The sequence below is a fragment of the Microtus pennsylvanicus genome, chromosome 13 (genome assembly GCF_037038515.1).
Source record: "Microtus pennsylvanicus isolate mMicPen1 chromosome 13, mMicPen1.hap1, whole genome shotgun sequence".
Lineage (NCBI taxonomy): Eukaryota > Metazoa > Chordata > Mammalia > Rodentia > Cricetidae > Microtus > Microtus pennsylvanicus.
The window spans coordinates 79876372-79888448 of NC_134591.1; the positions used below are offsets into that span (position 1 = coordinate 79876372).

General features: G+C 50.2%; 1 protein-coding gene across 4 annotated transcripts in view; it reads left to right on the forward strand.

The window, feature by feature from the left end:
* The first annotated feature begins 1196 nt into the window (after positions 1 to 1196).
* Positions 1197 to 12077, forward strand: part of Acot7 (acyl-CoA thioesterase 7) — a 93675-nt gene continuing 82794 nt past the window's right edge. The window contains exon 1 of one of the 4 annotated variants that reach the window (XM_075947054.1): positions 1197 to 1658. In XM_075947054.1, the coding sequence (XP_075803169.1) occupies positions 1498 to 1658 (161 nt within the window). In that variant the 5' untranslated portion in view covers positions 1197 to 1497. Of the gene's footprint in view, positions 1659 to 10570; positions 10887 to 12077 lie in introns of those variants that run through there. The other 3 variants (XM_075947053.1, XM_075947050.1, XM_075947049.1) reach the window with 3 other exon arrangements.

Sequence of the window (12077 nt, forward strand, 5' to 3'; positions counted from 1 at the left end):
GAACTAGCTCTTGTAGACCATGCTGGCCTCGAACTCAGAGATCCGCCTGCCTTGGTCTCCCAAGTGCTGGGATTAAAGGCGTGCGCCACCACCACCGCATTTTATTTCTAACATTTGTGTAAGTGTAGTGTATGTTATGAGCAGGGGCCGGAAAAATCTCAAAAGAGGCATCAGGCCCCCTGGATCTAGTGTTACAGATGTACCACTATGTGGGTGCGCACTAGAAACCGAATTTAGGCCCTTGACAAAAGCAGCAGTTAAGTTCTGAGGTCTCTCTCTAGCCCAGAAAATCTCATTCTATTATTCTGCCAGACTTAATGCTCTCAGGGGTTTGGGGGTGTTATGAGACCCAGCTAGTAAATAAGGAAAGCTCTAGGCTTAGCAATACCTTCCTCTTAGATATGGACCCTATAAGGGGAAGTGGTGGTATTTTAACAGTACCTAAACCCTGGAGGGCTTTCTCAATTTATGCGTAAATGCTGGGAGGAGAACACAGGGTAGAAGCCACTGCCACTAACCCTCTACTCTCAGCCCTAAAAACTGAACCCTTTGAATAATAATTGCAAAATCCCAGGGAAGGCTGGGGTGTGTAACATGTGCCTGCAAGGCAAGGCTTTTATCACTAAGTTCCATCTGCTGGAACCTGGTATTTAGAAGTGGCAGCTCTCTCAGGGCTAGCGGGCTTTAGTTAAGTGGGTCGAAGTTCTGTTAATGGGTCGGTTTTCTTGGGAAACCGCACAGGTCGCAGAAACCCTGTAATGATATAGGTGTGTGTGGGGTCAACATTTCCCTTTTTTGGTGGCTTCTGTGGCCTGCGACTTGGACAGACTCCATTTCTACGCATCTTAGGCACCTTTGGGGCAGCGGCTGCCCCCAGCTCGCGCTTGGGGGTCCTGGGGTGTCTCTTTGGAGGCGACCTGGGCAGTGTAAGCGGAGGCGGTGCTGGGGTAGGGGAGGGTCTGCGGCCCATAGAGTCCCCGGGTTCCGGGTCGGCTACCGGAGCCAATGCCTGCCTGTCCAGGAGGCCTAGGCCGGGCGCCCGGGTCGGCGCGCGGCTCGCGGGCACCGTTCCCGTCCGGGTCGGGCCTCCCCCCGGTGACCTCATCGGGTGGCCGTCCCGGCTAGGCAGCGAATCGCCGCGCGGGCGCCCAGGAACGCCCCGTAGACGCTCGGCGGAGGGGGACTCTCGGCTCCTCGGCCTCCGCCTGAGTGGTACCGGCCGCTCGCCTGTTCCGCGCCGGCGCGTGGGGTGCGCGCGCGCGCCCTCGCTCGCGGGCGTCCGTCCGCGCTCGCGCCACCCAACGGCCACCGAACCTTCTGGAAGTGGAGTCCCACAGCCGCCCCCGCGCCCGACCGAGCTCGCAGCCCCCGCCGGCGCCGAGGGCCGTGGAGGCCTCTGGGCAGGGGAGAGGGGAGGGGCCTGGGCGAGGGCGGGGCCTCCGGGGGGCGTCCGCTTGTGATTCGCCGCCTCAGCGCAGGCCCCGCCTCTCCGGCGCCATGGCCCCGCCCTCTTCCTCCCCCTCCATGGCGCCTCCCACGCTCATTCATTCGGCGCCGGGCCTGCTAGACACCTGTTCTCAGCTCCCGCCGTCCTCCGCCGTAGCAGAGACGATGTCAGACCCCGGCACCGACACCCCGTCCGCCATCCAGATCTGCCGGTAAGACGGAGGCCTCCCGAGTAGACCCTTCCCTGCTCGCTCGCTCGCTTGCTCGGGCCGGGGCCGGCTGAGGCAATGCTCGCTCTTAGGCTCGCTAAGAGGCCGCCCTCATCCTGGGCCGCCCTGCCAGGCTCCACGCACCCGGGACCCCGACCCTGGAACCCGCCCTGGACCCTATCTTTGGACCCAGGTCCAGGACCCTCTCCCGGGACCCCGCCCTGGATCCTTTTCCCGGTCCCCACCCTGGACCTCCGCGTACCCTCCTCAGGGATGCTCCCCGCCATGCTGCAGAACCCGGCCGGCTCACCGGCTCCTCCCACCGGCCTCTGGCTGCATCCCAAGGGCGGCGGCCGCAATCCTGAGGAGCCTCGGGCTTCGTAGACGGGGCAGTTCAGGGACACTGGGACAGGGAGACTGGCAAAGGGTCTATCCTCCGTCTTCTTGTTCGTCCTACAGGGCTTGCCCCACCCCGGGCTCGGCTCGGCGCCTTATAGTCTGAGCTCAGCCTCCTGCGGGGTTGGGAAAGGATAACTCAGGCTCCAGAGGGTGGTGAGGAGGATGCCCAGCGCAGTGGGAGCACATACGGATGGGTGCCTTCGTGAGAGCGGGCCCGGACCCGCTGTTCCTTCAGAACCCCGCCTCAGCTGAGAGGAGCGCAGGTGTGAGAAGGGAGGACTCATCCCTTCAAAGGCTTTATTGCCCAGGAAAAGGGAGTGAGTGGGTCATCTCACACAATAGGGGTAAAGGATTGTTCTAACCAGCGCATCCTCCCCAGTCTTACTCCTTTGGGGGTGCTGCTTAGATGTGGGTCCCCAAAGGAAGCTGGCGCTGATGAGCAAGCTCATTCACCCCGCTCTCTCGCGCCCCTCACGGCAGGGAGGGCAGCCTCAAGGTTACCCTGCGGTTTCGGTTCACTAAAGTGGAAGCCCAGGCGAGCTGGCGTGTGTTGTACAGCAGCTCAGTAAGGGGCACGCGCGCGCGCGGTGGGGGGGTGGGGTGGGGGGGGTGCAGTGTGCGCTGCCTGCAGGGCATCTGCGCTGTCTGACAGACTCCGAGAGTGAGAGTTTTGGATGCTGGGCATCACACTGACCTTGTGTCTAAGCCTTACCAGCAGAGGCAGGCTCCTTTTTTTTTTTTTTTTTTTTGTGGCTGTCCCTGCTGGATAGCTGGAGCTCTTTGCTCTCAACCTCACGTTCTAGCCTGGAAGAGGCCATTTCCTGTCTTCAAGGACAGTTGTGACCTCCTAGAGAGCATTTGTTTAGGTCTCTTGCTTCCGTATTGGCTGTATGGCTGCACTGGCCCTTGTACTAAAACTCTCTGGCATAGGAGTCTTGGGCCTTAGTGTTTGGGAAGAACCTGTTCCTGTCCCATCGTACCTTTCCTGGGAGCTGGGTGGCAGTGTCCTTCTTCCTGTTGTATGGAGGAGGGAGTTGAGGAACCCAGTAAAAGCCATCCAGCTCCAGGAGCTTCAGGGTCCGCTCCTACCTGGGTCTGCTTCAATCAGCGGGGCTCTTAGTTCACTTCACCAGGATGGCTGGTGACTAGACAATCTTTTTCCTGCTAGCTTCTAACAGCCGATGGATCTTTATGTAGCTTGGATACTTTGATATATTCTCAAATGTCTTATGTGTGACTTTTCTCATTGTACCCCACAGGGCCATCTCTCTGACTGTCAAGTTACAATTGCATAATTTTTCCTAAGTGACAGAATGGGTTTGTGGCCAGGAGGCCTGGCTGAGATGCTTTGGGTGCAAAACATGGCTGTCAAGGGAGGTGGGACTGTGAAGTGCATTGTGTCTTTTGGATTTGACCCAGAGAAACCCTAGGATACTGGAACGTGGACCTAACAGAGTGGAGAGCCCTTTAAAGACATGTGAGCCAACTCACTGAAAGAGGAAACTTCTGGCCTGGTACATCCAAGTCATGAATTTAACAAGACTTTACCAGACACCTCCAAGGAGCATGCACTGGGAAGGACACCAAGCAGTGGAAAGTTTAGTCCTTATCTTAGGAGAAAGACAGTGTCATATAGATGGGTTCCCATCATCCTCTGCTTTCAGTTCCCAAGCTGTTGAAGGAAGAAAGCTTTAAAGACAGGGCCAGGGAGATGGGACCTGAATGCAGAACTCACATAAAACCAGACAAGGTAGCGTGTGCCTGTAACTCCAGTGCTGCTACAGCAAGATTGGAAGTGGAGACTGAGAACATTCCTGGACGCTCAGGTCAGCCAGCCCTGTAGCTGTTGCAGTGAGACCCTGTCTCAGGTGATGCTTGAGGTGGTTCCCTGACCTCCACCCTCATACCATGGCATGAGTGCCCTGCACACACACACTTCCTGCAAAGGTAAAAATAAGTGTGGGATGTGGCCTCTGCCCTTGGTGACTGAGTGACCTGGAAGCCCACTGCTTAACTCTCCTGTGTCCCTGTTCTCTTGTGGGTCTGAGTATTGAATAAGCGTCAAGATAGACAGGTGCTGCACACCTTTAATCTGAGTTTCAGGCGGATCTCTGAGTTCAAGGCCAGCCCGGTCTACAGAGTGAGTCCAGTACAGCTAGGGCTTTGAGAGAAACCTTGTCTTAAAAAACCAAATTAATAAATAAAGAAAAGAAAGAAAGTGTGGCCAGACCTGGTAGAAAGGCTAGCACGTAAGTCAGTGAGCACTCATTATGTGGAAAGTGGGCCGCAGCTCGGGAGGCCGCCAGCCTGACTCCACTCCTGCGTCTGACCCTTGCAGGTTGCTTGAGTGGCTTACCTCACTTCCTTAATCTCACAGCAGAATCTCACTTGACCTTGATTTTCTTATCAAGAAAATCTGTTTATTGGAGCTTGTACAGGGCCTTTCTTCAGCTCGCTGCAAGGATTGATACCTTTGTCCCATTTCCTGCTGGTAGAAACGTTACAAAGGGAGCCATTTGAGAGCCAGCTCTTTGGGAACTCACTCAGGCCACAGCAGGTCATTGTCCCTGTCTTTGGGTCTGCTGCAAATAGATTGTCAACTTTCAAACGATATGCTGGTGGATGGGGCCTTGGTGCAAGATGACCTAGCAGGGCCATAAGCACATGTATGTGGAAGCAAGTTATCCATATGGGTATCTTTCTTCTGAATTACTCTCCATTTTGTATATTTCTTACATCTGTTTGTTTATGACATCTATCTTTTAGTGGTCTTTTTGTTTTTTTAAGACAGGGTTTCTCTGTGTAGCCCTACCTGTCCTGGAACTTGTGCTGTAGACCAGGGTGACCTCAAACTCCGAGATCTACCTGCCTCTGCCTTCCGAGTGCCATCGCTGCCCATTGCCTCTGTTTTACTTATTTATCGCCTTTCTTGCATCCAAGTTTCACTTTATAGCCTATGCTAGTCTTGTCCTTGGCTTTCGCGCCAGCCTTGTGAGAGCTGGGATTCGTGCCTTTGGAATCGGTTTGGGTTAAGGATATGATGTCTGCAGGACCTGTCTCACTTTGCTTGTCCTGCTCTCCTGTTCCTGGGAGCTGGGATGCTTTGTAGATGAGGGTTCCTGCAGTGCCGCCTGGAGTCTGGCTGAAGGTGGAATTAATGAAAACAGAATCTGTTGTGGTACCTTCCATAAAACACAGTGCTGACTCTGTACCTGGGAGGATGTATGGACCCTGAGTGACACTCTCTGTAGCTCAGTAAGCCTGTGGTGGAGGGCATCTAAGTTTGCTATTGTCCTGTTAAATGTTCAAGGCAGCCCAGTGTCACTCTGGACTTTGCCCCTGCAACTAGCCAGCTCCCTGGTACCATTCAGGCCAGAAGGTGTCTTTCTCTTATTTACTTAAATCTGATTTGTTTATTATGACCATGGATGTTTTGCCTGCATATATGTCTATATACTGTGTGCGCCTGGTGCCAGAAGAAGGCATCGGATCTCCTGGGACTGGAGTTGTGTATTGCCATGTGTTCTGGTCTTCTGGAAGAGCAGCCAGTGTTCTTAACCAATGAGTCATTTCTCCAGCCGAAGTGCCGTCTCCTGAAGAGGACCCATGTGCCCATATGAAGGGTTGGCCCTGTTCAAGTGAGTTCTTGTCAGGGCTGACCCCACAGATGCCTTGATCTTCCATATGGGTGCTGGTTGTCACTCTTTTTTTTTTTTTTTTTTGGTTTTTTCGAGACAGGGTTTCTCTGTGGCTTTGGAGCCTGTCCTGGAACTAGCTCTGTAGACCAGGCTGGTCTCGAACTCACAGAGATCCACCTGCCTCTGCCTCCCAAGTGCTGGGATTAAAGGCGTGCACCACCACCGCCCGGCTGGTTGTCACTCTTGAAGACTTCCTGGGAAGGGAGTTAATTTATGTTCTCCCCACTAGCTACTTACCTGTCCCCAAATAGCTGGGGAGGCTCTTCACCATTGTGGGCGTCAGTGCCCGAAAATAACATTTTAGTAGAGAATCAACAGAATACAGATTTTAAGTATTTATGGATGCTAGTTCCTTGAAATCTGGGCAGCGTAGCCTTTATTCCCATAGACATAGTCATTCCCTCAATTGAGGATGAGGCAGGAAGATTGAGTTTAAGGACAGGCTGGGATACAGAGTAAGTTCCAGGTTTAACTAGGCAACAGGGAGACTGATCTCAAAAACAAATAAACAAACAAACACCCTCTTAGCTCGGAGAGAGTCTTAGAAAAGAAAGAAAAATCTCTTGGGGCTGGAGAGATATCTCAGTGGCTAAGAATGTTTGCTGCTCCTCTGCAGGACTGGGTCAGTTCCCAGCATCCGTGTGGTCAGCTCACAACCATCTCTAGCTCTACCTTGAGAAAAACCAGTCCAGTCCCTCACATATACACATAATAAAAAATATTAAAATAAATTAGAAAAAAGTCTTAGTGTGAACTGAATGATTCTTGCCATTCCAGTATGTGGCAGGCAGAGAGAGGCAGAAGCCACCTGGACTGTGTGACGAGACGTTCTCCCTTTTTCCTTTTTTTTTTTTTAAATTGATTTTTATTGAGTTCTACATTTTTCTCTGCTTCCCTCCTGCCTCTCTTCTCCCCTTCAATCCTTCCCCAAGGTTCCCATTTTACTCCCAGTTTACTCAGGAGATCTTGTCTTTTTCTATTTCCCATGTAGATTAGATCCATGTATGCCTCTCTTAGGGTCCTCATTGTTGTCTAGGTTCTCTGGGATTGTGATTTGTGGGCTGGTTTTCTTTGCTTTATGTTTAAAACCCACATATGAGTGAGTACATGTGATAATTGTCCTTCTGTGTCTGGGTTACCTCACTCAAAATGATGTTTTCCAGCTCCATCCATTTTCCTGCAAAATTCAAGATGTCGTTTTTTTGTTTGTTTGTTTGTTTTTTCTGCTGTGTAGTACTCCATTGTGTGAATGTACCACATTTTCCTTATCCATTCTTCGGTCAAGGGGCATTTAGGTTGTTTCCAGGTTCTGGCTATGACAAACAAAGCTGCTATGAACACAGTTGAGCACATGTCCTTGTGGCATGATTGAGCATCCTTTGGATATATACCCAAAAATGATATTACTGGGTCTTGAGGAAGGTTGTTTCCTAATTTTATGAGAAATTGCCACACTGACATCCAAAGTGGCTGTACCAGCTTGCATTCCCACCAGCAATGCAGAAGTGTTCCCTTTAACCTACAACCTCTCCAGCATAAGTTGTCATCAGTGGTTTTGATCTTGGCCATTCTTACAGGTGTAAGATGGAATCTCAGAGTTGTTTTGATTTGCATTTCTCTGATAACTAAGGATGTTGAACATTTCCCTTAAGTGTCTTTCAGCCATTTTAGATTCCTCTGTTGAGAGTTCTCTGTTTAGGTCTGTACGCCATTTTTTTTTATTGGATTATTTGTTCTTTTGATGACCAATTTCTTGAGTTCTTTGTATATTTTGGAAATCAGACCTCTGTCTGATGTGGGGTTAGTGAAGATCTTTTCCCTTTCTGTAGGCTGTTGTTTTGTCTTGTTGACTGTGTCCTTTGCTTTACAGAAGCTTTTCAGTTTCAGGAGGTCCCATTAATTGTTTCTCTCAGTGTCTGTCCTACTGGGGTTATATTTAGGAAGTGGTTCCCTGTGCCAATGCGTTCAAGTGTACTTCCCACTTTCTCTTCTATAAGGTTCAGTGTAGCTGGGTTTATGTTGAGATCTTTGATCCATTTGGACTTGAGTTTTGTGCATGGTGATAGATATGGGTCTATTTTCATTCTTCTATATGTTGATATCCAGTTATGCCAGCAGCACTTGTTAAATATTAAATATGCTTTTTTTCCCATTTGATATTTTTTTGCTTCTTTGTCAAAAATCAGGTGTTCGAAGGTGTGTGGATTAATATCTGGGACTTGTATTCCGTTCCATTGGTCCTCCTGTCTGTTTTTATGCCAATACCAGGCTGTTTTCAGTACTGTAGCTCTGTAGTAGAGTTTCAAGTCAGGAATGGTGATGCCTCCAGAAGTTCTTTTATTGTACAGGATTGTTTTTGGCTATCCTGGGTTTTTTGCTTTTCCATATGAAGTTAAGTAACGTTCTTTCGAGGTCTGTGAAGATCCCTTTTCCTTTTAAAGTATAATTAATGTTATTAATGCCAGATAGAGACCCATGAGATGACTCAGCTCTTGAAGGTGCCTGCCTGCTAAACTTGATGAGCACTTAGAGTTTGATCCTTGGAACAAGGCAAGAACCAACTCTTGTAAATTGTCCCCTTCCACTCATCTGTGATATACAGGCAGTGGTAAGCCCACCTCTTTTCTATAAAGAAATATGTGGGAAAAAATTGCTCACCCACCCTATGTTCGACCCAGGGCCTCATGTATGCAGGCAGCTGGTTGTCATTTATTTATGTATTTCACACATAAAAGAGGCATTTATTTATTTATTTACTTATTTATTTATTGGTTTTTCGAGACAGGGTTTCTCTGTGTAGCTTTGCAGCCTGTCCTGGAACTATCTCTGTAGACCAGGCTGGCCTCGAACTCACAGAGATTCATCTGCCTCTGCCTCCCAAGTACTGCACCACCACCGCTGGCTTGAGATTTTATTTTTTATTCTGTGTATGTAGGTGTTTTTGCCTGCACCATGTGTATGCAGTGCTTGTGGAGGCCAGAAGAGGGCGTCGGACCCTCTGGGACAGGAGTTAGAGATGGTTGTGAGCTGCCTTGTGGGTTCTGGTAACTGAACCCATGTCCTCTGCAAGAGTAAGTGCTCATAACCACTGAGCCATCTCTCCAGCCTTCTCAGTTATCATATTGTCTTTTGCTGTTAAAAAATATTTATTTTAAATATTTATAAAATGTTTTGTCTTTCTGCAGGGAAATGAAGCTTAGGGCCTTGTCCCTGGCACCTGAGTGCTTCCCCACCAAGCTGTAGTTCTATATTGAGCTTTGCTTTTGTGAAAGCCTTTTTAACATATAGATGCAATTAAAACGGCACACACTCCATAAACCATTCTGTCTGAAATGCAGCTGCGTTAAATGTTCATTTCACGGAAGTTTGTTTTCTTTTAAAGTGAAGTCTCACATAGCCCAGGCTATTTTCAAATTTGCCACGTGGTGGAGGATGGCCTTGAACTCCTGATCCTCCTGCTTCCACCTCTCACGTCTGAGATTACACACTCACCACATTGCAGGTGTGTGGGCCCGTGTGCGACCATCTGACTGTGACCCAGGGTATCTTCATCACATCTGATAGGGAGGGGCAGTTATTTCCTTCCTTAGGGACTGGCACCCAGCAAGCAGGTCAGGGGCTTGTTCTGCGGTTGCCTGGGGAGGACATCAGACTTAGCATAGTGCCTGTGAGTGTCACCCGGGTGGGTGCCAAACTGGCTTCCGTGAACATTCGTGATTTTAGCTGTTTGTGGATGTGGTTTATAAATGCAGATTTCCTAGGCATTGGGATGTAATCTAGGGCATGGAAACAGTCATTTGGTGTTTGATGAGGCTGAGGGATTTTTATTATATGTTCTACGTGTATTTATTTATTTATTCATGTGTTTACTTATTTTAAAATGGAAAGCCAGGCCTGGTAGTGCATGACTCTAATCCCAGCACCTGGAGGCAGAGGAAGCCTTGGGCATCTTTATGGGTGTGAGGCCAACCTGGCTTACATAGGTGAGTCTAGGTAAGCCAGGGAGACATAGTAAGACTCTGTCTTTAAAAACCATACTGCACCACGTGTGAGGCTTCACTGTGTTGCCCAGGTTACCCTGAAATTCTGGGCTCAAGTGAGCCTCTTCCTCTGCTTCCTAAGCTCCCAGCAAATGGAAGAACAAATGCCACCTTGCCTGTGGTGGGTTTGAGATTCCCCATTGCCTGTGGTGTTTTAGAGAGGATGCTGAAGTATCCGTGGATGCCAAGCCATGCTGGGATTTGCTGCAAGATAACTTGGCACTGGAGCATGCTGTGTGGAGAGAAAACCAGAGGTGGCCTGGAGGCGGCCGAACTGACTTTTTGTTTTGGAGCCACAGGGTGGGGACGGGACTCTGAGCCTCTGGTTCTTTCCAGGATAGAGAGTCAGCTCTGGAGCCTCAGTCCCTGGGATGTGAGGGTGGGCGGAGTCCAGCCCTGTGTTTTCCTCTGTGGTCCCTCCCACTGCAGTCCTTTCTTGTCCTTCCAAACTTCCTCTGCCTTCAAGCTGAGCCAGGACCTCTGCCCTACTTGGCAGCCCAGCCTTGCTGAGGATCTTTTGGCCCAGGTGGGACCTGTGCTTCAACTTAGCATAGCCAAGCAAGGTGAAGCTTAGCTTCAAGTTCTTGGAGATGGGGGTCCTAGAGGGAGCTCTGTCAATTGGCAGCAGGCGGTGCCTTTGTCTCTCCTCCTCATTTCCTCCCTCAGAGAGGTAAAGCCAGGCTGAGTGACTTAAACCTCTTCACTTCCGCTGCTTGCATCACTGGGCCGCAGGAACAGGCCCACCAGCTTGCCTGCCTGCCCAGCAGTCATTTGTCTACCTCCTAGTGGTGGAAAGAGGAGCCAGTCAGATTCCCTTGAGGAGGCCCCTTTGCTAAGCTGGGTGCTGGCTGGTGGACACGGCAGCTAAGCCTTTGGCCGAGAGGGAGGAGTTTGTTTGTCCCACTCCACAGGATGAAGCTGCTTTCCAGGACTCTGCGCCTCTGGGAGGTGGCGAGACAGGTAGCCTCCTGGAGCCTGGTGACAGACCAGGGGTGTTTGGGGCTCAGGGAAAGAAGACGCTGGGCTTCCATGAGGGCTGTCGGAACCAGAGCATATCACCAAAACTCTGATGATTACGTCATTGCCACGAGAAGGTAGGATGACTGGCGAAATTCTGTTCCCTCAGGACTCTGCTCAGGGCCTCAGGTTATAAAACACCGAGGGTGTGCTGTGACTTCTTCAAATGAGGGTTGGTGAATGGCCTCTTGTCACTAGGTAGTCATCATTTGAGACCTGTAGTGCTGTTCTTTTGGGGACCAGTGACTCCTGGACTCTAGGCTTCACAGCTCCAGGCTGTAGGAAGCTGGGCCCTTCCTAGTCATGAATTCCTTTGGGTGTGGTTGGAAATCACCACATCCTAAGAACCGGCAGCTGTGCCCGCCCAGGCCCTCTTCCAAGCTGCTGTTCCAGGTGGCAACTTCCGCACACGCCCTGTTTGGTCCCGGATGAATGAATGGGCGTTTATTTCGCCTGAGTTTTGCAGAAACTTTGTTGAGATGTAATTCACGTCTGTACATTTTACCCATTAAAGTTCACAACCTGGGGGCTGGAGAGATGGCTCAGTGGTTTAGAGCGAGCACTGACTGCTCTTTCAGATGGACCCGGGTTCAATTCCCAGCACCCACATGGAAGCTCACGCCTGTCTGTAATTCCAGTTCCAGGGAATCTCACACCTTCATACTAATGCACATAAAATAAAGTTTTTTTTTTTTTTTTTAAAAAAAAGAGGTATACTCTTGAAAAAAAAGTTCACAACCTTGTGGCTTTAGCACCTTCTCTGAGCTATGTCACCATCAGTTGCCTCAGTTTCGCAAGGGACAATAAGGTGTTCTCCCAACTCTTCAGACTCGGAATCCAGGGAGTACAGGGAATGTCTTTGTATGCTAATGAGGTGACTGGGGGGTTGGCCTCTTGAAAGACCGTGGGAAGGACTGGAGGGTTTGAACTTTTGGCTCCATCCCATTACTTGCTACTCCCGGGGTAGAGGAGGGTCTCAGTTTGAGTTAATCACCCGTGACCAATGACTTGATCAGTCATGAAACCCCCTTTAAAGCTCCTGATGCTGAGGTTAGCATTTATTTCAGAGCGTCCCATTGGCAACCACCCCATCAATCTGGCTGGTCCTGGTTGTGTCTTTTATTATTTGTGTAATTTTGAGCTAAAGCCTTAGGATATAATCCAGGCTGTCTCTCAGCTCTCCTCTTCTGCACCTGCCCTCCCAGTGCCAGGATCCCAGCAGAGTGCCCGGTGCCTGCAGTCTTGGCTTGGGTAATGAGCCTGGTCTC